The sequence below is a fragment of the Anabas testudineus genome, chromosome 13, assembly GCF_900324465.2.
Source record: "Anabas testudineus chromosome 13, fAnaTes1.2, whole genome shotgun sequence".
Classification (NCBI taxonomy): domain Eukaryota; kingdom Metazoa; phylum Chordata; class Actinopteri; order Anabantiformes; family Anabantidae; genus Anabas; species Anabas testudineus.
The window spans coordinates 16,440,624-16,467,572 of NC_046622.1; the positions used below are offsets into that span (position 1 = coordinate 16,440,624).

General features: G+C 38.4%; 1 protein-coding gene across 5 annotated transcripts in view; it reads right to left on the bottom strand.

Moving 5' to 3' along the window:
- Positions 1-99: 99 nt before the first annotated feature.
- Positions 100-26,949, bottom strand: part of sept4b (septin 4b) — a 40,360-nt gene continuing 13,510 nt past the window's right edge. For 2 of the 5 annotated variants that reach the window (XM_026377613.1, XM_026377622.1), the window contains exons 3-11: positions 6,910-7,006; positions 6,703-6,789; positions 6,473-6,596; positions 6,154-6,288; positions 5,080-5,197; positions 4,808-4,909; positions 3,963-4,059; positions 3,604-3,766; positions 2,945-3,212 (exon numbers count right to left, since the gene is read on the bottom strand). In XM_026377613.1, the coding sequence (XP_026233398.1) occupies positions 2,960-3,212; positions 3,604-3,766; positions 3,963-4,059; positions 4,808-4,909; positions 5,080-5,197; positions 6,154-6,288; positions 6,473-6,596; positions 6,703-6,789; positions 6,910-7,006 (1,176 nt within the window). In that variant the 3' untranslated portion in view covers positions 2,945-2,959. Of the gene's footprint in view, positions 1,762-2,944; positions 3,213-3,603; positions 3,767-3,962; positions 4,060-4,807; positions 4,910-5,079; positions 5,198-6,153; positions 6,289-6,472; positions 6,597-6,702; positions 6,790-6,909; positions 7,007-7,346; positions 7,656-8,000; positions 9,144-26,949 lie in introns of those variants that run through there. The other 3 variants (XM_026377647.1, XM_026377639.1, XM_026377630.1) reach the window with 3 other exon arrangements.

Here is a 26,949-nt window from a genome sequence, read left to right on the forward strand (position 1 = left end):
AGGGTTAATAAAACATGGCTGTCTAAACCTTTACACACTCTAACTTTAATTCTGATCTGCTTTCACAACATAAAGGAAACCCAGTGTGTGATGGAGACATGAAATTATATTCCTGTTTTATTACAATATTAGACTTTATACAAATTGTCCTTTTCATTCGTGTTTCATTTATAGATTTATTACATAAATATACTCCATAACATAGAATAACAAAAGACAAATTGAATAAAAAGAACAAAACAAAGAAAACCCATACCTGACTCTGTGACAGGGAATGTATTTCTTTTTTTTAACAAACACGATTAGGGCGAGTCAACTCATTTAAAAAAAAAAAAAAAGGATTTAGCTTTATAGAAACAATCTGCAAGAGAATCAGGTTCAGATCACAACTCTTGGCTTTAAAATATATTCAAAATCCATGTTCTTTGTGTAAATACAAAACAAAAATCAAACTTTAAAAAAAGAACATTAAGGACAATTTCATTTATCACTGTGGGCTTTAAACATTAAGGTTAGCACACATCAGACATTATAGGCTTTCTCTGAAGTGAGCACAGCATCATAACCAGCCAATATAAAAAATCCACCTCTTATTGATGTATATTTGACAGCTGAGCTACATATTTTTACTGCCCATAAAAACCTTATATTCACTAAACTGTTCTACAATAACCTTCACAAAACATACCTGAAAATAAATACACTGCATAGCCTTTGATGCAACCCTTCCCTTGGATCCCGCTTTGTGAAAGATAAGGGTTATCTTTATCTCTAATTATCTGCTCTCATGTGTAACCTGGTGATGGTTCTGTCATGTCACTCTTGAGATGAACTGACTTTTAAACAACTCGGCTTTAGGGAATTAGAGGAGTTCTCTGTCACGATATTAGATCATTTTTAATCAGTGAGCAGTGCTTTCATTTATGACTGGCCATCGTCCGAGCCATCAGGCAGCAGAGGTGGCAACTATGATGAACATGCAGACACAGAAGAACAAAATGGAAATAAATTCAATCAATCCTCTGAAGGAAAGTCTTTATAAAACAAGCATCCATAATGACACGCAGTGTAGTTAAATAAAAAAAGGAAAAAAGAAAAATTGTAGAAAAATGTGTAGTAAAGAAAATTAAATTATGACAATATATATTCATGTTGACATATAGCAACAATAAAAATAAAAACTTGCACCAGAAAATTTTACTTAAATCTGAATCTTAAATCTGAACAGGTCACCAGTAATTAAACCTTACATCAGACCATATGTAAAAAATAATACAAATACAACAAAACCCTGTGATCATGTGGCTAAATAACGTTCAGATAAGTGAACTAACCCTCACACTAGTGACTGATTTATCCAAATAAAGATCAAATCTGTTAATTTTTTTGTATTATTTTATACTTCTGACAGAAAAGAAAACAGTAGACAGGAGGAGGGTTGATATGTTTGCAGCAGTGGTGCCAAAAATGTCAGACATTCTGGAGAGGGATAAAGGCAGCAGTTAGGCTGCAAATGTCAGAAAATCTTACCACCTCCTTGCAGGTCCCTGATCCATGTGTAACGTGCTTGTTAATGAGGTTGAGTGGTGTTTGGGTGGACACAGAGCGATGTCAATGTTCTAGAGAGGAACAAAGGTTTCCTGGGTGTTATCCCAGGGAAAGACATGTACACAGTGTGACTGGTGTCCTATGCTAATAGGCGTCTTTCTGAGTGTGCATTTGATCCTGGATCCTCTGCAGCATCTCCTGCATCCGCCGCAGCTGCAAAGAGAGATACAACAGATGTTAGTACCATGATTTGATGCTATACATTCACAACTTAGCAAATCTATACATTATTTATAAGGAAATATGAACATGGAGTCTGTTGTACAAGCAAATTATTTACACATGACTGCACAGACTGAACAAATCAATAACACTCGGGACATCAGTCTGTTCTTTCTATATCACGTGACCTGTGTTGGCAGACAGCAGGGAACCAAGTGCCATGTACACTACAGAATATTTATATTAGGAAAGTAGGATTTAAAGATAGTGAAAGACACAGCTGAGTAAACGGCTGAAATTGTATTTTTTGTACATGTAGGCAAAAAATACGTAATACAAGTGATTTTTATTTGCTAATTTTACACTAGTTGTGCCCTAGTATCTGTACTCAGCTTGTACTTTGTGTAGTATAGACGGTGTAGTATAGTAGGCTGACTGTAGTACCTGGCAAAATCATAACATACTTTCACATTCCCAACCTATATTGTTATGGTATGATAGTTCAGTGACAAATTGTAATGTCGGCTCCACAAAAAATAAAAACACCTGAGGAGAAATTATGTCTTTATTTGATAAAATAAATAGCTTTAGTAGGGAAATGGGAAGGAATGAGAAACACAATGTGATAATTCACCATGAACAGATCCTCCTACTGTATTTGAATATAATGAACATTAACACAGTGTACCATGTTGTAAGCCTGCTCAGTTTATCTTTAGTTCTATTAACTGGAAAGTAATCTGAGCTCTTTAGGTAACTAAAAAGAATCATATTTCCCATAATAACATTTCTTCTAATACAAATTCTGAGGATTTTTCTGACAATTTATATCATATTTCATACTATTTCTATTTAGCCCTTCAATATAAATACTGCCTTATTGAACTGAACTGTAATAATAATGTTGGTATTTTGTCTTGGCACTGGCAGAGGTTACAGTATGTGGAAAGCTCTATGGGTGTGTTTACAGTCTTTCCTGAGTAGAAAATGTACAACATGGAAGCAACTGTCATATGTTAGATGCAAGATTTCCTATCCACAGTTCAAAGGTCCAGAGAACTTGGTGAGGACTGGGGAGTCGAGGTTTCAGTGTATGCTACAATTAATCAGGCTTTGGAGGCAACTCCTTGTCAAGCCTCAGAAAACGATCTGAGTGTGCTTCACACGTTGTTGAGTAAAGTAGTGATGCTCAGAGAGCTTCATCCACCAACTGATCTGAGTGTGTCTCTGGGTTGGCCGGAGACTCGGAGCACTCATTGTGGTCAGTATTGTGTTCTGGCTCGTGCTCGTGGTCATGATCATGTTGGTAGTGTGACTCTGGTTCATGGTTGGCGTGCCGTACCTCCTCATCTTTCTCACGGATGAGTTTTTCTGTCTCGTTGTCTGTCACTCCAGACACCACAGGGATGGGGAAGTCTGTGCCGCTCTCCCTGGTTAGTTTACTGCAGACAGATGTTCAACATTTTATATTAACAGCTGTTCTTAGGGGAAGGGCTCAACCTCCTCTCTTTTGGAGAGTTTCATAATAATGTGCACACGACACACATAGCAACAAACTGAAATATGCTTTTTGAACTTTGTGACCTGTCATCAGCTGCTGAACTTTGTCTACATACACAAACCTCATCAACACCTTACACTACAAATGTATGTGCCAATTAATACATGGAAAAATAAGAATGGGAATCAGAAAAGTCTTAAAGCTCTGGATGAAACAACAAATGAATTACATCTTAGATTATTTTAATCTGAGATACTTCATTGTGTCATGTGTCTCTGTATATAGTTATTTGTTTTTCTGGGTGTGTAACCCCTGTTTTATTGTGAGCATACTTGCGGTTGCGTTCCTTCACGACCATGCGGGTCATGCTCTGAATGCACTGGGCTCTGTAGTTCTCATAGTGGGTCTCACGGGTCACATCCTTCAGATCTTGCATGTGTGTGCGAACGAGCATGTTCCTCAGCTTCACAAAATCACAGTGTGCCGAGTTCTCCACTGCAAACCACAGTGTGAAGATAGAAAGGTCAACCAATCAATGAACACACAGAAGTGCTGTAATTGCCACTAGCAACTATATAAAATGTATGCAGCTTAACAACTTGTCACACACAGAGTATGCTACAAATGATCTTAATAAATGTTTTGTTATTACTATAAATCAAAGTTTAACTTATGACAGGACCTGCAGTACCTTCTACGATGCCCCAGGGGTACAGGCGGCCTCGGACCCTCTTTCCTTTGGCCTCCACCACTGTGTTGCTGCCAATTACTGCAAAAGGAATGCTTTCCTTTTTGGGAGAACAAAAAAAATATAAAAAAAAATAAAAAAATAAATAAAAAGCTCTAACAATATCTGCCAGGGGAGGGTGTAGTTGAGTCAGTAGATCAGTGCAGTACTGAGTGGTGCAGTGCAGATGTATTTATGGTTGTTTTGTTATGATTTGCCCACTTGGCACTTCAGCATCTTCTCCTCTCCAGTGTCATTGCTTTGTAATCTCTGCCTAAACTCATATGGAGTAAAGAGTCATGGTTTTAACCTCTATTTTTAATCATCTTATTGCTTAATGTCCTAACCTTACATTGTGTTAACTTACAGCTTTTTAAATTTTCTTTAATTTTTTATATTTCTCTGCTCTGATTAACAGAGTACTCTTATCAGAGGCCACTCAACAAAAGAAGCATCAAGAAATAAACATGGACCCTGACTGTGTCCTTGCGAGTAGCTTATGATCTGAGAAGGTCAGAGAAAGCTTGACTCATCAAGACTACAGTCAGTGAAGGTCATCTATTATGTGGTCCCAAAATTTACAAACTGTCATATACCTGGAGTAGTTTTTTAATTTGAACAGAACTTTAAAATGTTTTGGATAAAATATAAATCTAGATTTATCAGAGCATTAACTCATCAACTGATGTATACTTCCCCTGCTACACTACCACAGTTTAAATACCTGTACCTGTTAACCCACATGGGCCATGCATGTGTCAACAACATGTGGCACTTAAAGAGAAAACATCTGCCAGTTTTGCTCTCACCTTTAGCTCAAGGTCCTGCTGCTTGAATTCCTCATCTTCATCAGAGTCACAGTCAGGGAACTGGTAAATCTTAATACCATACTGCTCAATCTCCTCCCTGATCTACAGGAAAAAATGCAGAGGAGAAAGTACAGAGTGAAAATTTGAAAAGATTTATAAAAATGCGACAGGTGATTAAACAAATACATCTCAGCTATGTAAAATTGTTTTATTTATAGGAAGAAGCATACATATGTATAGATTAACAGTTTAGTAACTGAGGTCAGTCTTGCCTTGATTTTCTTTTTCTTGACCTCACTAGGGGTGAGTGTGTCAGCTTTGGCCAAAACAGGGACGATGTTAACCTTCTCATGCAGAGCTTTCATGAATTCCACATCCAAGGGCCGAAGGCTACAAGAGACACATCACATACAGAACAATGAAACAAAATACTCAATATTAAGTATACATAACATTCATAACAAATTAACACTGGGTTTTTTACACGAGTGAAATAGATTGTTTTTCATTAGATGGTTAGCATAACTGTTACACATGAAGGATGTGATCATTTCATTTGTTCATATAGTTTTGAGGAATAATTATTTAAGGCATCTTCTTTGTCAGTGTGTCCTGTGACAGTGAAGGGGGATCGAGGAATAAGTGTTTTATCAAGTTTTTATTTTGTGTTGTTGTTTTTAAACTAACTGTCCTGGTTTCTATTTGTATAATGGCAGTGTGTAAACTTTGGCTTGACATTCATTTTCAGGCAATAACATGGGCAAGATGGATGAACACTGGCAGTAATTGGCGAGGTGACCACTTGGTGTGGCTTCTGATGAGTAATGACAAAAACTTATCAACAGAGGGGGTGCTTTCTCCATAAATGTGACACTGAAAATACACTGCAGCATTACTTGAGGTTTATGGTGAGCGCAGTGATGTGGGACATTGGATGTGCACAAATGTTCTGAAAGTACCACATCAGCACTCGGCACAAACAATTGATTAGAGTAAGAGCTCTGCAGCAGATGTAAATTCACCTGAAGGGAGCAGAGAACTGCTTCAACTCGTGACTCTACAAACAGGCCTGAATGCATTGCAAGTGAAAACAGAAACACTAGATATTTACAATAAAATCTCCATTACTCAGGTGAGTTAACTAAGCTGTTGTGATGTATGTTTTTATATAAAGTGAAGGCAACGATACAGCAACTTTCTCTGCTTTATGTATGATTGTAATGCAAAATGCCAGCACAGACATTACATGCTGCAGTCAAGGGGCTAATATTCCTCATTATTAGGAGCAATAAAAGAGAGCAGCAGGGCTAACTAATCCCTTGTGGAGTACTGCAGCTTTGTCATACCCATGACCGAAGGGTGAGATGAAATAAAGGCAGCAGTGTACGCGGTTGTCCTGGATGTTCTTGCGGTTGAGGCCACTCTCATCCCTGAAGTATTGCTCAAACTGCTGGTCGATGTAGTCAGCCACTGACTTCCAACTGGAGCAGAAACACACACAGACACATTTACACAGAGACATTCAGGGTCTGAGGCAACAGCTGAAATGCTGCACACATCATTTCAACCACAATAAAGCTCTAATGAGGTTATCCAGCTGTACTGTGTGAAGATTCATGATTTTGACTTAATTAATTTTAATTGTTAAAAATGTTTGACTTGTACCATTCAGTGTTGTTTACAGCATCCCCAAACCCAGGGGTGTCCACAATAGTGAGCTTCAGTTTAACTCCTTTCTCTTCTATATCCACTGTGTGTTTGGTGATTTCTACTGTTTGTGTGATTCGCTCTATGGGACAAACAAACATTTTAAAATCAACCACAACATAGTATACAACAAATATTTATCAGACAAACGAAAAAATAATACATATCAAAAGCCACAGCTTCTTCACCTTCAGCATTGAGCAGCTTCCTATCTTTGTACAGATCTGTGAGAAACAGACTGTTGACCAAGGTGGACTTTCCCAGACCAGATTCACCTTCAAACAAAAAACAACAAGACAAAAAATGTAAGTTTAAGACAGCGTGGGTAGCAATCTCCTCCAAGGCGAAGGTGGACTTAAGATCAAATGTCTTCTAATGTGCACAGCAGGATTTACCAGCAACCATGAGCGTGAAGTCAAATCCCTTCTTGACTGACTTGCGGTGCACCTGGTTTGGCAATGTAGCAAAACCAACATATTCCTTGTCCTGGTCCTAGAAAACATAAACAAAAATAATAGAAGAAACTGACTTAAACGGACTGTGTATGAATTATTTATCAAACTCATCAGAAATTAGGTTGTTCCATTCAGAGGATGCCAACTTTCCCACAAGAACATTGACACTTACACAAAACAACAACAAAAGCAAAAGGCACCAGAAGGTACTAAGCATAAATCAAACATGTCTAACCACATTAAACAAATATTACTTCAAGTCTTGTATACAGAGTTGCTCCACACATTAAAGCATAAAGACGACTTTGCCTTGAAAGCTAAACTAATCCACACAGATCTCGTTGAGAGGGGGTCTTGGCTAGACCTCTTTGTTTTACCTCATTATTGTTGTATGGGTCAAATCGACCCCAAGGGCTCTTGGGCCTGGAGGGACTAACAAGGGTTGGCAAGTCAAACTCCACACTTCTACTCTGCGGCAAACTGAAGTCTGAACCTGAATCCGACTGCGCCCTGCCTGCCACAGGAGGGCGCAAATAAGATGGCGTATGGGGGCGGTCTCCGCCCTCTGCCTCCCTGTCTTCATCATGAGGCTCATGCTCATGATGGTGCTGGTGTTTGTGGTCATGTTGGTGTTGAGGGTCTTGCATAATGTTCTCCACCTCTGAGTCATCTGAATGGCTTGACTGCTAGAGAGACATCATGGTTGAAGGGGGTGGATGAGGCGAGGAGGAAGTGAGGGCAAAGACAGGTACAGTAATGGTGCAGATGTAGAAGGGAAGAGTGAGATCCGGAGGACAGAAAACAAACCTTTAAAAATGATCTTAATAACTTATGGTGATGACAAATACCTATATATTGCTTTTTGGAGAGCAGGGAAGGTTAAGTTAAGAGGGAAAGGCTGGTTTTGATTAATAGACGAATCACGAGTCCCACTTCTAACTGTACAGAATATTTACTGCAGCCAAACATTGACTAAACACAAAGTTGAGCGATCAGTCCAGGAGCTTTTAGCTGTGTCACTGTTCTGTTACCTGCTCAGTATCATGGTCCCTGCTGTGATTAGGGGAGGCAGGGCAGGAGTCCTGCTCGTCTGATGAAGAGTGAACCTCATGGTCACTGTCCTCCATTGCAACTGGGGCTACAGTACACTCTGCAATCTCCAACCAGAAGGAAGTACAAATGTGGAGAGGTTTTCCAGGGTTAAGAAAGGGGGCAATGTGTCAAGTGGAAAAGGAAATGGACCGCCAGAGAGTTCACCGTGAGGAAATAAGGTTCATGTGGTACAAGAGCCAGGAGAATTATGACAAGTGGAGTAAATGTGTTCGGGCAAGACAGATAAAGACAAGAAGGAAGATGAACAAAATATTACATGATGTTCTAAAAAAAACAAAAACAATATATATAATACAGTTTACCACAGGAAATGTTAGATTGCAGAGCTGGGATAGTTTAACCAGCAACATGACAAAGGGAATAACGGCATTTTGAAGAGTTGTTTCCACAGTCTATAATATAATGTTGTTGGTCCAATTCGACCTCCTGCCACTGTCTAATGTTATTAGTTTCACTATCATCCTGGTCTGTGTTTTAGGCCACCCCAAGAGTAAAGTATGAATTCCAGCTGCAGTTAACATTATGTAGAGTCATTGAAAGTCTGTTGAAAATGTAAACATGGAGGTAAAACACACAGTAAAATATGCTTCTGCCCAAAGTGATTCCAACTATCTCAGTCAAAAAATACAATTTGTGTAATAGCTTTACCTTTTAATATGACCAGTGTAAATGTCTTACATCTTGGCCAAAGTTTGATGTTGTTCTTTAATTATTCCCATAGAGTTAAAAACATTCCAATATTATTCTAAAAAATGCCCTCCACCCATGGTCTATAGTTTTAATTATGCAGTGATCTAGAGCTTACGGGCAGAGGAGAAATCGACAGTTTCACTGTTTAGGAAATCAGTGACCTGCTTTCCTGTGATACAGCCAAAGCGCAGGGATCAATGTCGACCATTGGTAGAACCTATGACCTACATCAAACTGATGGTTGACTGCAAAGGTTTGACAACTTTGGTTCAGTAATGCACACAGGCTTATCTTTTCGTTGTTCTTAGTTTTAGTACAGAAAAGAAGCATAAAGGAACAGAAGTTACTGAAGACAGAAAGAGCATTGTCAGTTGTAAATTCCTGCTAATTTTAAAATGCAAACTATTACAGAAATAGCATTGAACCACAAACTAATTCTTCCACAGAACAAGTTGCAACACAAATCACGCTCTACATCCCTCCACACAGTGCCTCATCTCACCTCCTCTCTTCCAGTGCCTCACCTGTTGTACCTTTTACCAGTGTGTAAAGCCTCTTCTTTCCTCTGTATACACTACTCTTCATGCCCACTCCAGCAGGCAGCAGGAAGCTGAGGCCAAAAGCTCTAGCATTTATATGCCTCCATCCTAGAGGACACAGCGTCCTTCAAACTCAGTGAGCCACTCAGCACCCAGGGGAACTGATCAGCAGCATTGATGGGCTACACATCATTGTTCACAGGTTACACACCAACCCACATACAAAGTATGTGATCTAATACCAAATCTACATACAACAAACACTTACAATCATACATGATGTAGACAATAAACTCATTGACACAGGCTGCTTGTTTGGTCTACAACATGTCAGAAAATAATGAAAAAAAGTTCATCATATTTAATACATTTTTAAATAAATTAATAAAAAATTATATTTAAATAAACAAGATATTCAACTGTTAGTTCAACAAAGGAAATACTAAAGGTGGCACAACAACAAAAAGAAACAAACAGCATAGAAACCTACGTAACCTATATCTACCAAATAAAAAAAAAAAAGAGCACTTGAGCTGCTGAATGTGCTATCATTAAACACAAAGTATTTATTAAACATAACCTGCTATGCTAATGAGCTCACTAATTAAGGTAATGAATGAATTAACAATAAACTATTTATATGGCAACGCACTTGTCTTCACATACAACATTAAGCATTAAGGAGATGTTCTCATTCATATGCAAATGCATGCAGCAACTTATTCCAAAATGTTAACTATCGACTCTACAGGGTGTTTGTCGTCACCCAACACCAGCTACACCACCATGAAGACAATATGTCTGGGATGATAGAACTTACACAGTCAAGAGAAATATTTAATAAGTTTTACCTGATATAATACCGTGCCATTGCCATTGCTTCAGTGGCATGCATGAATATGACCGTTCCTTTAGAGCTAGGTAACGACTTTCTAAGCCTACACATGCTATCTGGGTCTCTGTCTTTAAATCTAAGTGATGAGGCAGCATTACTGCAGGTAGTAGATTCACCTTCCTCTAAGCACTTAAAGCAGATTTGTCAAGCAGGCTGGAACGCAATACAACTTTATCCTCTCCCACTGAACCAGCCTGGCTGTCACTTCACAATGTGTGTCTTGATATTAATATCTATATAGATATATATTATATTAATAGCACAGTTAGAGTTGAAATTATCTATCATTAGGAATATGAGAAAGGGAGAAAATTAATTGTAAACTTGAACTTTGTTATACACTGCCCGTCTCAGTCACAATTTGAGCCCAATGAATCCTGATATTGTCATCTTGGAATATGTCTGTGCCATCAGGGAAGAAAAAATTCATTGATGGAATAACCTGGTCATTCAGTATATTCAAGTAGTCAGCTGACCTCATTCTTTGGGCACATAATGTTGCTGGACCTAAACCTGACCAACTGCAGCAACCAGTTTTAGTAGTTTTAACAATCTCCTTAGATGTTTTCTTGGCTTGATTCATGCCAATAATTTGACCCTTCTGAAACAGATTACCTTTTTTTACAATAACCACAGGATGTGTCTTCTGACATGGTTGTTTAAGAAATGAGAACCTACTCACTGCATAAATTAGGGTTAAATAACTTGTTACAAGCTGAAACATAATCATCCATGCAGTAATTATCCAGTGGGAGGCTCTTACCTATTTGCTTCGTTAAATCCAGGTGGTGACTTTTTTTTTGGACAGGCAGTGTACAGTATATTAAAAAGCCAAATTCAGGTTAATTATTATTTTCAGTAGATCTGCCACTAATTCCGATTTAAATTACCCATTAATCTTCGGATTTTTTTTTCAATGATCAATTTTATCTACAGTATACGAGTAAAAAGCAGTGCAGCTAAATTGAACTAAATTGCTCTTTTATGTCACTAAACTCCAGTTTTCCCTAAGATCCACAGCAATCCAGGCAGAAGTGTGACTATTAACAATGACCAAAAATTTGAATTCAATAATTAAAGTATGTAGGTTTGACTGATATGGTCTTAAAATCATTTACTGGGATCTGTTCCACTATAGCCAGTGGGGGAAAAAACAAAAAACAAAAAACAAAGTCGGGATATTATGTGTGAAGGAGATAAATTAGTATAATAATACCATGACAGGCAAACCAACAGATCCCAATATTAATCAATAATTTAAAAACGGATGTGTACTGGTAAACCCCCAAATTAGTTGATTAGAATTTGTAAAGAAAACAAACAACAATCCTCACATCTATTACAACCAAACAGTGTGGCCTATCCTTGTTAAGATTTACATAAATATCTCCTCAACCCCATTCTGCAATATTAATTACATGAGGTGAACGTTCTATAACTAGAAAAAAACTAATAGGCTCTGACATCAATTTCACACATTTTCCACACAGTATCCCAGTGGAATTATTCTCAGCGGAGACCTGAACCAATTACAATTTCCATGACCGACCTGAAAGACAATTCAGTTCTTCTTGGGGGTTAGTTCATCATTAATATGCAACCAGTCATTATTATTTGTCATGCCATGGAGAGTTTGGAGGTGAATCTGAACAGCAGGATAAACCAGATAAAAGCACCGTCTTGCTAGTTCAGGTTCAAAATGACATGATTCAGCTGAGGCCCTGGAGCAAAACTCATGACAGGAAATGCCTCAAAAACCCAAAGGCTCAACACTACTCTGTGACAAATTAGCTTCCACATTTAAGAGAACAACTCAAGTCCACTTGCCCTTAAAGACTTCCTAACATTATTCATTCACATTTTCAACACAGCCAAATAAATGAGACAAGGGAAATTAAACAATGGTATGTGGACAGGAACATTCAGCCTTTGGTAATGACAGCATATCTTACTTTGTCAACAGCTGCTCCTTAGGTATTTCCTGCAATACTGATAAAACTTCTGGTATGTTGATGTCTCTTAATGGTCACTCCCATTCTGACATCCAGCTTGTGTTCAGAGATCTCCAGTCTTGAGGAGATGCTGGCCTGGAATGTGCTGTTTGCCATTTTCATTGAGTGAAGTGTGGCTAAAGCAACAACATCATGCTACAGTCATTTATTGCTGATACAGTCCAATGGATCCAATAATGTTAATAACATTTAATAAGCAGTGTGAGCAGCCACTGGTAGATTGCTGCACAACAAGAAACAATCCTTCATTTAAAGCTTATCAAGGAGGCCATTGTATGGAAAGTAACCTCTTGAATATTTCAGAGATGTGAGATATATTTTACGATGGGACTTGAACATTCATAGCTAACCCATGTAGTCCCTGAGAAACAATTGAAGGACATGAAAGTCAATTCAACATAAACAAGTTGTGTGGTTGACTACGCTGCTTTGTTAATGTTGGATCGTGGTAGTGGGCTTGGCCGCCACAGTGCTGACGGATGATGATTTGTTGCATGAAACACAGCTCTCAGGGGAAAGCCCACTTCAAATGCTCCCTGCATGACATGGGAAATGCAATCACAAGCTACCCAAAGTCATAAAGAAACTATACAGCATGTTGTTATTGAGCTTCTATGATGAAAGCACATTTCAGTTTGGGAGGAAATGCAGTCGACAGAGTCGTTTATAATAGAGCTACGATAATTACTACGCTATTATTCAATGAATGCTAAATCATTTTTGTTTGGCAAGCTTCGCCTCTGTTGGCAGGAATGCTTACTAAGTGTGGGAGATTGTGCATAGAGTGGGGTTGCATTTACCACTTTATATACACTGTGATCTCAAGCGTCCTCCTCAGTTTTACACAGTTTTTCAAGAAAAAAGCATTAGAACAGCTATTCAAAGGCCTTCAGACCAGAAACAACACTCTATGTTTATTTCTTTCTTAAAAAGTGAATGTTGTGGAATGCACAGGCTGAATACCAGTGAGGTTTCCCCTTGTGGTGAGGCCAGTAGCAGGTGGTGAAGTGAGCCATGTGCACTCTGTGTGAATGCTGTGGTTGTTTGGATAGTTATAGCAGGGCTCTGTGTGAAGCTGGCTCAGTCCACAGAAAGAAGAGAGAAGGATAGAAATAGCACCCCCTCAACACTGACTCCTGCAGCTATAGAGCTCATGCAAATTTCCACGTGACTGAATTTCCACATATTTGAGGCAAAAGAAAAGACAACAACTTTTTCTCTTTGCTTTGCCAGGCAGTGTATGTATGGCAAAGGGAGATAAAAGGATGGTAGTACCCTAAAGGTGTAGTATCTCCGACCCAAATACTGTATATTGAAATAGTCAGTGTAACATACTGAGAAACAACATCCTCCACCACCACAGACACTCACAACAATCTCAGTGCATTAAGCACACAAACCTGATCAATAAATGTGTTTTACCATCCTACAAATGGACAAGGGAAACACTAAGCAACTGCTCTGTGTCGTAGAAAGTTTTATGTGAATGATGCAATCCCTGTGTGGATTCAAGGAAAATGTGCAGAAGAACTGCAGACAACTACTGTATATTACACTGGAAGAAAAAATAAGGAAGCACAAGTTACAAGTTACAAACTGAGAGGTGGACTTAATTGTAGCATCAGCAAGAAGGAAAGAAACAAAAACATACCTCGGTATCACTGCTTGTTTCTGAATTGGCTGCCATGTTATCTCTTCACAATCAGTGGTAATCTTTGAAAAGTCCTTGGATAGCACCTCAGACTCAGTGTCACTTCTTCAGTTTAGTTTAAGGGCACCCCGTATTACCTACGCACACCTATTTTCTCTGCCTGACGAATCAGATGGAATCCAGTTTTCTTGTCCTCATCTCCCACACTTGGTCTAAAAAACATCTTTTTAAAAAAAAAAAACAGGTACACCTTCTATCTTTGCATGTAGAGCATCTCAATAGCTCCACCCTGCTCTTGAGTTCTACCCAATCTGGCAGCTGATATTCAGATGAGCTGCAGCAGCTTGCGTGTGCAGAGTTGTCCCGACTTGAGAAAGAGGTGCTGCTCTGTGGGGAGCTTGACAACATCTGTCTTGTCGGCTTGCTGCAAGCCTCTTGTGCCCTCATTCTTAAAGCCACACACAAATGATTGCACACACGGGCAACATCTTTGTCATTAACAAGCACACTGATGTTTATGAACAGTGTAGATATGTCTCAAAAATGTATTATGACTAGAATAGTAAACGTAAAGAAGTATAAGAAAGGTCAAAAGCATTACAGAAAAACAGAATGCACACAACTTCTTACAATGGCTGTCACATCCAACTCAGACCTCCCAGCTGGCAGTACCAAGACTGGAGTGGCACAAAAACAATCAGTGTGTGTGTGTGTGTGTGTGTGTGTGTGTGTGTGTGTGTGTGTGTGTGTGTGTGTGTGTGTGTGTGTGTGTGTTCATGGTAGGGAGGAGAGGTGACTTGTGGCCTGCATGCTACAAATAATCATTTGATCAAATCCACACTTTCACTCACACACACACATGCGCATGCACACACAAAGTACACACACTTAGTGGGCCACAGCACAGAGCTTTTCCATTAATCCAGATGGATCTATGCTTTGCAAATCTTATAATACTCATTCATTCTTTAGGAATAAGGATTTTGTGATTAGAAGCTACTGTTTCACATACATGAATGGGCTTGACGAGTCTAAGCTACTGTACATAATGTATGACTTGTAAAAAGCCCAACAGGAGTGAAATACTGTAAAGCACTACATGACTGCGTTCCTGCATTCAACAGACTGGGACAGTCCTAGCAATTTAACACAGCATGAGGCTGTTCATGCTAAATTTTAACTTACCATGAGAAAGAAGGGGAGAGCAAAAACAGAGAGGAAGAACTAAACATAACATGATCCTAATCTTAACAGCTCTCAGTGCAAGTGTGCCAATTTATACAACGGTAATAACTACCATAAGAAGTAGACAGAGTAATACAAATAGTTATTAGGACAACAGACAAACCACACAGTAGGCAAATTTCACAAAACCTAATTTTGTGTGACGTGTAGATAACTGGTCTTAATAACAGAGGGCAGGAAAAACATAGGCTAACAGACGGGAGATGTTACTTCCTGTAAGGAAAGATGGTGTCTAGGGAGATGACTTCAGGTCTGCTTTAATCCTCTATGGCTGGCCATCATCATGAAGGTGATTATCACTGACTGACTGAAAGGGCTGACAGTGCCCACGGGATGGGCAGCTTTACTGCTGATATACAACCTCAGAGTACACATACACATGTACTGTACAAGTATTAACTTGTAGGTTGGCCTGCAGACACATATAATGTACATGAAGACACCACGCAGACAAAGGTGAGACACCAGATATGACAATAAAGTGCTGTGAATGGTGCCGCGTGGATTACATTGCTTAATTAAAGTGTGTTTTTTACGTTGCCTGACTGGGCGTGGGGGAAGCAGGTTGGGAATGCATTCCTTGATAAAAGCCACAGTACAGCGACAATCATCCAACAAACACAAGGATGCTCAAAAATGTTCAAGACGCACCCAACAAACCAGAGAGAAAATAAGATCTACTAACTGCATCTGCACAAAATATGACTTTGTGTCATGTGGACAGGGTTGTAAAAGTAGGTGCAGAGGATGCAGTGTTGCTACAGTATCTCTTGGGTACAGACAGTGGAGGAAGGGCAGTGCCACCTGCTGTTAATGGCTGGAAACAGCTTGATTTTACTGCAGACTCTTTGTATGTACGTGTGCCATAGGTCTGATTGTCCTATATGTGACATAAAGTGTTTACCGTAAAAGAGGGCATAATGTTTACAACCTTAACACCGAATCACAACAGGTCTATATGTATATATAGATATATAGATATAGATATATATACACATATATACACACACACACACACACACACACACACACACACACACATATATATATATATATATATATATATATATATATATATATATATGTATATCACATAGTGTTATCTCTGACGAGAGCATCAGTTAATGGGCACTCGGAAAAACAGATTACTTCCATTGTGTACAGTAGGGTGTGCATGTGAACACTCAAGAGGAAACTCCTGTAAAGAATGAGAGCTTATGGTGTTAAAGGTAGACAGGAAATATGCTGAAACGATGAACTGGATGTAAATTTTTTAAGCATGGGAAACTGGATGTAAAATATTAACAGTCTGGTTACATGCAAAGGACGCTAACGCCCTCTGAAGCAGATATCCACTACCACTACAGAAACATAAATACTGTTCCACAATAGCAAGGAATGAGGAGCTGCTGGAGCTGCTGAACCTACGCTTCCTACACTTCCTCCTCCATTCAATTAAAGCTTTTTATCTGACACAGAGAAATTCCTGTTGGAAAGGCGTTAAAGCATTTTCTAACTTTGTTTTTTCCCCCTTAAAAGGTGGCATGCTGCAACAATGGCTAAGAAAAGCAAAGAGAGAGAGGCACTTCCAGATTAAAAATCAAGGAATTGCTTTGTTCATTTTAATTCTACAGTACAGTACAACTGTCATGTAAAGGTTTACAAAAATTTGGAATGGACACAGCTTGTAGCATGGATACCAGAGTTATGTGCTGTGTGTGGTCAGTCTGTGTCACCTATGGCTTATACAGGTTGTATGTCCACAGAGACTCATACAAGCTTGTCCTGCAGAGAGTGTGATGTCCATCTGGCCCATAATCTGTTTCAAGATTATTTTTGATTATTATTTTTATTTCCCATTTTGCTGATTACACTTGAGAGAGTTACAAAAAAACTATGCACAAAAACTCTGAAGTAAGTAAGAAACAATAAGAATAATTATAGACCTATGACCTGTATTCTCAATTTTAGGCTGCATGCAGTGTCTGCAATTCTTTCCAACAGTTTGAGAAGCCTGAACCACATCATTAGCAGTGGCATGGATGGTGTAATGTAATGGCCAAATTATGAAAGAACAGTTTAAAATATCACGCAGATTTTAGACTCACACAAGGTGCTGAAATAACAACAAAGAGTGTGGTTTCCTGTGAATTCCACAACTACATTGTATTCCACCACCTTTGGGAGACACAAGAACACTTTAATGCCGTGTTTACACCCAGCCATTATTTAAAATGAGAACCAGACAAAATGATGAATGTTGGTTTCCACTGCCTCCTAGATTGCTGAACAAACTGTTGAGTCATGAATAAACCTCAAACAAATTGCACAAATTGGATCCAGTGTAAAAAGAGCTATTAAGTCTTTATTTAGAGTATTACGTTACACCCAAACAGAGCAGCAAAAACAACACCTGTGAGACAAAAGGCAGCAGCAGACAAAATAAATCCAACATCTGCTGGGCGGTGAACCCTGGTGAAAGGAAGTCGTGGCTTGTTGTGTGGCCTCACTACTGCAACACTAAATTCCAGCTTGTCTAACTCCCACATTACATGAACACAAAACCACCTTGTGTGAATTTTGGCTCCTGCTGAGCCTTATCACAATGCTACTGAAAGTCCAAAGTGGGAGCCATAGATCTGTTGAAACACTGTTGGCATTGTTTCTTGAACAGATTCAATAAGAGAAATTACCAATGTCTGGCCTGGGTTTCCTGTCTTGCTAAAAGGTACCAATCCACACACAGTAAATAAACTGTTCCCAGATTCATTACTTTTGTAACAGTAGATTAAGACACTGCAGCCTCAGGGCAGGCAAAACTAGAGGTTGGCTGTTCATTACATCATGTACAAAATGCATAAAAATTATGATTAAAGTTTAGGTTTTCTCTATGCAAAATGATAACAATAATGACATACTTTACATGCCTGGGAGATAATATGTGAAGTTCAGCAATTTCCAGCTTTACTACTACATTAGCATTATTATTTGTCAAATTTGAGCTTGGACTTGCAAAGCGTTGCTAGAAATACATTTCTGTTGACAAAATTATGCATCAAATTGACTTCAAGGTCCTAAACATTTACATTTTTACATTTAGTCATTTAGCAGACGCTTTTATCCATAGCGACTTACAAGTAGGGTACAAGGGTAGACAGGGTAAGCGTGAGGAGGTCTTGCCTAAGGACCCCTACTGGTGGTAGGCCACGGCTGTGATTTGAACCCCAGTCTCCCACATGGGATAAACAATGGGTAGAATTAAAATAAAAGTGTAGAAAAAAGGCAGTTCATTCACCATTTAAAAACTCTCCATGTTACTCTACTGCTAATTTCTATTACATGATATCTTACAGATAGCCGAGCTAGGGATCAAATAATAATAAGTATTAAGTTAAGCTATCAGTTAAGTGTTAACTGAGCTTTGTGTGGATACCCATTGTTTTAATTTACATACTGCTAGACAGAAAAGGTGTCATATTTGTCAGGTTTTATATATAGATAATATGCATATAATTCTACTTTTTGGGTTAATTATAATTCATTTATTCTGGTAAGTAATCTACAGTATGTTCTGCCTTTTTGCTTGGAAGATCATATTCTTTTGTGTGTTAAACTGCAGTGTATATTTGAGTGACAACAATCATATAATACAATCTAATATACAGTACATAACAGAAATCATATGGTTAATGTCTATTTCAAGTGAAAATTCATAGTCAAATCAATTGTCATTTGTGTTAACTCCTTTTCAAAAGCCACATAAATATTCCTTGGTCTGCAGATGTCAATAAATAAAGATGAAAATACAATAATGCTGTTTTCAAATATGACGCCTAAACTTCTCTAGACTTTACCCAGCTGAGTTGCATGTAAGAACACAAATGTCAGCCAGCTGACAGGACTTTATCCTGCAAGTTTTTGCGTCTGTGTGAGCCCAGGTATGAATATAGAGTATTCACAGTGACTGAGGGGGTATTCTTTTTCAGTAGATCCATTCAGCATAAAACCTTGAAAAATAGGAAATATTTATAATGATTTCTGTTGTTGGATCATGCTTCAATCCTTTAGGAAACCTGGGTTATATACCCTGAAACTAAGTATCCTATTTCCCTAAGTGAGAGTGCATGTCACCCAGAATTTCTCCTGCATTTGTAAATGCACAACTCCATACAATGTCCTGACCTGATTCTCCAGACATTGTCTGGGGTGTATATGTGAAAACGGCTTAGGTAAAATTTTCTTCTTATTGTGGTTTTTCATCGGGATCCACAAGTTGTCTGATATAAAGCTGCCTTGGGAAAGCCCTCTGGTCTCTGACTGACTTTTTGAGGTTTAAAAATGTCTCCAGACACTTGAGGTTGAGGAAGTGGGCTGTTCCATCTGGGCTTCAAATACAGTATCAATGAACAGGGTAGAGCTGATATCCCACCATGGCCTCTAAAGTGTGTTTAAAAAGTTAACATTTACATTTAGATGTAAACCTAGTAAAAGTAAATTGTTTTTGAGAAATTTTAGTAATGATTCAGATGCGTGCCATCTGTGACTTACATATACCCTTAACAGATGGCACTAGTGACTTCTGGGGTGGTGCCTGAATGGTGTGGGTTCCAACATGAACTACACGTAATTGTCCCCTTCCTGCTTCACTTTCCATCTGTTCTCCTCCTGGACATAATCTGCTTCTCTAATCTTGATGCCCAAATACACCAAGAAGCACACAACACACACACACACACACACACACACACACACACACACACACACACACACACACTGCAAATCTAGAAACCCACACAAAATAGGATGACTTCCCAACTGATTCATCTGTAATGGCAGTGACTTTAGCACATGCACTTTAAGCCAACTGTCTTAAATATGAAACTGTAGAACACTTGCCAATCCCAAAACATGCACATTGCAGGTACAATACACAGAGTGTGTATTGTACCTGTGTAGATTATTAAAAGCACAGCTTCCCAGACAAAACTGGGAATTTCTGGTCAAAGCATTAGACTGTAAATATGATGTCAAAAACAAAAGACCGACTGATTAAAACATAACTGGTGTGTCTGCCTCTTCACATGAGAAACCAAGAGAGGTTCTCTGTGACCGAAGGCTTTTGCCTTGTATCCGAGCTTATCTCACATCTCATCACAATGCAGATGACACGCTACACTTACCATTGTGCAGCCTTTCAAGATGTACACACACACGACCCAGTAGAGGACAGCGACCAACAGTAGGCTGCTCCAGGTTTGTGTAGCCAAACCTTTTTGCGCCTCCAGCTGCAGCAGAGCTACACAGTCTTACAGCCAGACATTAATAACGTAATGCTGCACACTGCTGCATCCCAGGCTCGACGGCTGTGCAACTGCAAAAGGAGCAGTGCAAGTAGAAAAGGGAGAGAAATGCTCGAGTTAGCAGGTCAGAGAGAAGAGGGAAGGAAAAGCTTTGTGTGGATCAGGCTTATTCACAGACCTCAGGAAAAACACAGGTGGGAACTAAACCACCAGGCACAGTTGTGTTGACAAACCTCCTGATCTTTGTCATGAAAATTTACTTTAACTGGTGACATATTTGCTACAGATAATGATGCATTACCTTTATTTGGCTTTTGAGACCATTTGTGCTATTGAAACCATTTTCATGGTTTTACCAGCCATAGCAAAGGGTGATCGGATAGAGTCAGTTTTCCAACAAGTTCAGGTTAACCATTGTGGTTTGAAAGCTCTGGAGAGGGCTGTCACCCCAGGTTTGTTTAGGTGACTGCTGTCCTAGCTAGTGTGTGTTTGGGTACATTCACTGGGGCATGACAATATTTATTTAGGCAGTGCATAGCCTATTCCCTCCTGTACACATAGACACAACAGAGTGAGTTTGACAAAATTTGAAGTGCAGTGTCAAAGGCTGAACATCTACAACATGTCACTGGACTGAATGAGTGGGCTAAAACATTTTCTTTTTTGTTGATTGTGTTCATTTTTGTTACTTTAAAGGTGCTAAAATATTTACTGTCACCATTCCCACTGGGCTTTAGTGTTCAATTATCTATGAACCACAGAAAAAGAACAAGTTGTGAGGAAACTGCTGCAGATTTCTTGCAAGTGCTGAATTACATGAAATTGTGTATAGCACATGTTGTGTGTGTCACCAGCACTCACACCTCAAGTGAAAAGGTGTTAAAAGAGCATCAGAAGGAAATGGCACAGTCTCAGTGAGAGACACGAGCCAGCCAGTAGGAGCCAACACAGAGGAGGGTGGAGGCAGGGAGAGAGGGGCAAAGGCACGGAAGAGGGGGAAAACAGGGGGAGTGGAGGGAGAGAAGACGGCAGTAGGGGAGCGAGGGCGCGGGGTGGTGATGCGAGTAGAGATGAGAGAGAGAAGAGAGATAAGAGGAGTGAGAAGAGAAAAGAATAGAGAGAGAGAAGAATAGCGAGAAGAATATAGAGAGAGATTAAATCATAAGAGGAGAGAGAGAGATAAAGGAAAAAAAGATAGAAAAGAGACATATAGCTAGGAAGAGAGAGTTAGAGACACACACACACACACAGAGACCGATATCATACATATACATATACATATGTTTGAAAAAGTAAATATTGAATATGGTGGATTCAATACATATATATGTATAGAGACAGATAGAGATATACCACACACACAGAGAGATAGAGACACACATGTAGAGAGATAGACACACACACACATATAGAGAGAGATAGATAGACACACAGACAGAGAGATAGACACACAGACAGATAGAGACACACATACATAGAGAGATATACACACATAGACATAGATACACACATATACAGAGATATAGACACACACAGAACATAGATATACACACACATACACTAGAGATACATATATATATAGATAGATATATAAAAAAAAAAATATATATATAGAAAAAATAAATAAATAAATATATATATATACATATTTATATATATATATATGTTTATATATATATATATGTTTATATATATATATATATATATGTATATATGTTTATATATATATATATATATATATATATATATATATATATATATATATATATATATTTATATATATATATACTGTAAACATTGAGATTTATATGTGTTGTATTGTTTTCCCATCACACAAAAATTGCCATTTCTGAGTGATTTTTCAACATCCAGTCTGTGCAGAAATAAACTTTTCTTTGATTAATAAGATGTTTTTAATTAGCAGCCAAAACATAACACACAAAACTTGCATGGGTTTTGAACTGGCTGAGGAATTAATTACTTTCCAACTGTTACAGAGAAAAAGACAAATGGCGCAGAGCTTTACCATGAGAGATATTTTCAAATTCATCTAAGACTATAAAACGCCTCTTTGAAGAAGCTGTAGTCTGAAACACATCGTTTTGTGTGTTGAGCTAAATAGAATGATGAACAGTGTGTAACATCCTTGGGTCTTCATGACTGCTGGGAACAGCAGGGACTGAGCCACCATGTTACAACTTGACAGTGATGTGAAGAGAAGGAAGTGGGTGAAGGGAAGGTTAGCGGGAACTAACAAAGTGACAGAGGGGGAGAGAGTAAAAGCTTTGAGCAATGCAGAGACTAGTGCACAGGCATCCAGAAACAAACCTTATAACTAACTAGAGAAATATTGTTTTTGTCTTTGGCTCTCACTTTTATCCTTTACAGACATGACAAACGGTCACACTCCTGCATTTTAGTACAAATACAATTATTATTAATTGTATTTTACTATATAAAACAGGTTACACAAAGTCTTCGAGTACTTTTAAGTATTCGTTTACTGCATCTGTTGTAGAAACACTCAGTTCGGCACTCGTAGTAACATCACCACATGACAATAGCATAACCAACCAAAAATAGGAAATTTCAATTACACAAATTTACTACAGCAAAAATCCAAGAACTAAATTAAATAATGTCTAATACAGTAATGTGAATACATACAGTCACATACTAAGCTCTACTGTGGATTACAAACACACATAAATAATGTCAAAAATTGTGATTTATTGTCAAGCTGACACCACAGTATTCAAACCTTTTGAGTGGATTGTAATCTGTGTAGTTCATGATTTACTGACTGGAGTCAGTGGCTTTATTTGGGTAGGGTTATATTGGGCTTCTGTGGCAGAAGAATAAGTGGTCATGTGTTGTTATTTATTTAAAGTAGTGTGTGACAGTTGGGCCTGTGTGACTCTGTGTTAAGCTATAAACTCCAGATGTGTGAGACTGTGTATATGTTCAGTGATGCTTACGTGTCTATTTGTGTGTCTGTGTGAGTGGACTGCTGACAAAGCTGGCATCGTCTAGCCAGCAGCTGTGCTGCACTAATAACAATAATCCAGTCAGCCACATCTGTAACGTAATGAAGACCACAACCATAATAGAGGAGAAATACATGACATACCATCTAATGTTGTAACTGTCCAGTTGAGTTACAAAGATGTGATTGTGTCTGTGAGCATTTAAAATTTCTTGATAAAAACAAATTTATATTATTGGATTTTTTTTCAATGGGTTAAAGGAATTTAGGCAAAAAAGTAATAGCGAGTAAAAATATGTCAATCACATAGTCTAACAACTTGTTGAATTTATTATATAACTATATCAATTATAGTACTAAGCTATTACATTTTGATAAAAAAAACATTAAATAAATTCCACCAAAGTGACTGTACTGTATGTTAAAAACCTCTTTCACCTCTTGGATTAAAAAGACCATATTTTTCCCTCACATAAACATAAAAAGCTTAAAAGCACTGAGCTAATGTAGGTCGCAGGATAGCAGCAGCTTTCTGGATCCCTACCTTTCAGTACAGACATCCTGCATGAATTCATAAGTTTATATACATAAATAATAATGTGAAAAATGTGAAATTTCAGGCAGGCACTTTTCCTTCTGGTTCCCTTTCACCAGTTGGGAGCAGGAATCTGATTGCTGACCTTAGTCTGAATTCTCAGGCCAACTCTATTTATAGCCCAGACACCAGCAAATGCAAGACTCCCAAGTCAGCAGCCAGAGCTTGCTCACCAGGCCCTGCTTCAGTCTGGCTAGATGGTCCAGGCTGTTGATTAGAAAGAAAAACAAGACTACCAGATTGCTTTCTCAACTCATTCAAGTTAGTCATCAGTCAGTGTTTGCAAGAAAAAGCAAAATTCAGATAAAAAACACACCATAGAGTGCAGACATGGTAAAGAGCTTATATTTAAGTCAACTCTGTTCAAGTACATGCTCAGAAACAGATTTTTGTAGCACTACGATGAAGCTTATGTTTCTTGTAAGCAACACCATTATAATGCAGAAGTATTCATCACCTGCCTCTAATGATAATATTGCAGAGAAAGGGGCACCCCATTTGGCATGGCTCCCATGGAAACCGGGCAGCAATGTGAGAGAGACACTGCTATGTCATAACCAGACTACTCGTTCAGAATGAGGAAACTGGGCCTTTGTCCCCAAAGACTCTGAAGAACAGCACAGTATTTAGAAAATACTGGTATGCTGCAGCTCCAACACTAACAAGAGCTAGCTGTAAATCAGTCAAAAACTTGCCTAAATTCAGCAAGAGGTTAACAACCTCTGACAGGCTTCTGAAATATTCTTTAAACATGCCAAACTTCTGCCATGCTATAAACTATTACTTTGTGTGTTTTAGGATGACAAAAAATTACTTTCAAGCTTTATCATGTCACAGAGGAATTCCCGATGCTATGTTTGTGTGAGGTTTGCTTTCTTTAAAAGCACAAGAGGTTTGTTTCACATTGTTTATGGATGTTACACAATTCAAATACATCTTTTTCCCAACCTACTCATGCTGTAGTATTCCCATTGTAAACAATGTAATGACTGAAGTGGCAGAGTGAAACAGACCACAACTGTCATTTTAGATCAACATGGTCTCATAGCTACATCTTAAAGTATCTCCCTATTGTCTTGGAACTAAAATTACCATAAAATAACAGTACAGGGCTTTGTCAATGCTTGAAATACACACTCGGTTGGCTTCATAACTAAGAAAAGGTTGCAATGTCAACTGCTAAAGTGAGAAGTTACTATATAGCTACTTCTGTACAAGGTTACATTTTAAAAAATATATAATTTGTAATAGTGCATCTGAATTGTTTTGGATGCAATTATTTACAAATTCCCTTGGCACGGGAGTGTAATTTGTGGATGATGGGTGTGTTTTATAATTCAAAACAATGCATCATCACAGCTTGAACACATTTGAGCTCCTTTATGAGTTGAAATATGTCACATTCCTCACACACATAAATATCACTGACAGGCAGTACAAGATGGCAACAGGCTGTCTTCTGTGGTAGTGCTTAACAGGTGGATTAGGAGGGCAAGGACGCTGAGAGTGTGTATTTACTGCCCATTACTCAAAATACCTAGAACTGGATCAATACTCATTATATGCTTTTAGTAAGTAAAAACATACATTTCTGATGCCCATTTTTCCTTTACACAAGCTTAAACATGGACTCATCTGACCACAGAATGTTTTCACCAACTTTCTGTCCCTTTGACATGAGACCTCTGACGTTTCTGCATAGAATTCATGTATGGCTTTCTTCTTGCATAATAGACTCTCAGATGCCTTTTTGGGATGCCGTGGCAAAAAGGTCTGGACATTTTGGGGCGGGGGGTAGTCGCTGTGTAGAGTGTGCATGATGTGACACAAAAAGTAAATCACAGAAACCAATTGTGTTTTGCTTACAGCACATCAGAACAGCAAGTAACATGATTATAGATACAGTATGTGGCAAGTTTGAAATTACGCTTTGTTTATAACTCTGGTTTCCTGAAGGAAAGATGTGCGATTCAACAACAGAAAGCTGGCTTTTAAGTCCTAAACTTTCTGGTGAGTCAATAAGATGTAGGAGCATCACAATATGCAGACATAATATTTTGTTCCATTGTTATGCTAATGACACACAGTTGTATGTCTCTATTGCACCCATGGGCCATGCTAAGCGGAGTTCCCTATAATTGTGTTACATAAAAAACTGAATGTCCTTAATTTTTTTGCAATAAACTTAAATAAGTCAGAAATTCTTTTAATTAGGTCACACAATATTTCATGCAATATACTGTCACCTAACAAATTATGTCTAACGTGTTGTAAAATTTTGGTGTTCTTCTCAATAGTAATCTAAGTTTTCCAATCACGTTTTTATCAATATAGCTAAAATTAGATTTACAGTGGCAAAAAAAAGTATGTGAACCTTTTGGAATTTTGTGGTTTTCGGCATTAATTTGTCATAAAATGACTTAATCTACATTCAGACATTCTCAAATTATGCTAAAGAATTTTTAATACACTTGGGTATTCCTCCTCTTCCCAATGACTGCAAGCTGGCCAGGCCCTGATGCAGCAAAGCAGGCCCAAATCATGATGCTTCCTCTACCGTACTTTACGACTGGGATGAGGTTTTCATGATGATATGCTGTGCCTTTTTTACATCAATCTTTGGCTGTCTCTGGGCTGTTTCTTTCTCTCATTAATGAGTGTTTGTTGTGCTCTTAGGGTCATTTCGACTGGCCGGCCACCTCTTGGTAGTGTAGCCATAGTCTCAAAGTGTCTCCATTTGTAGATTGTTTGTCTAACTGTAAACTGGTGAATTTTTTTGACATCACTTTGTAACCCTTTCTAGCTTTTTGTAAATCAACAAATCTTGATTGTAGATCCTCTGAAAGCTCCTTCTGGCGTGGCATGGCTCACATAAGCATATTATTCTTGTGCGGAGCAAACTCAAAAAGTTAGTGTTTTTTGTCAGTCGAAGCGGCTCTAGTCCACCAAAATAA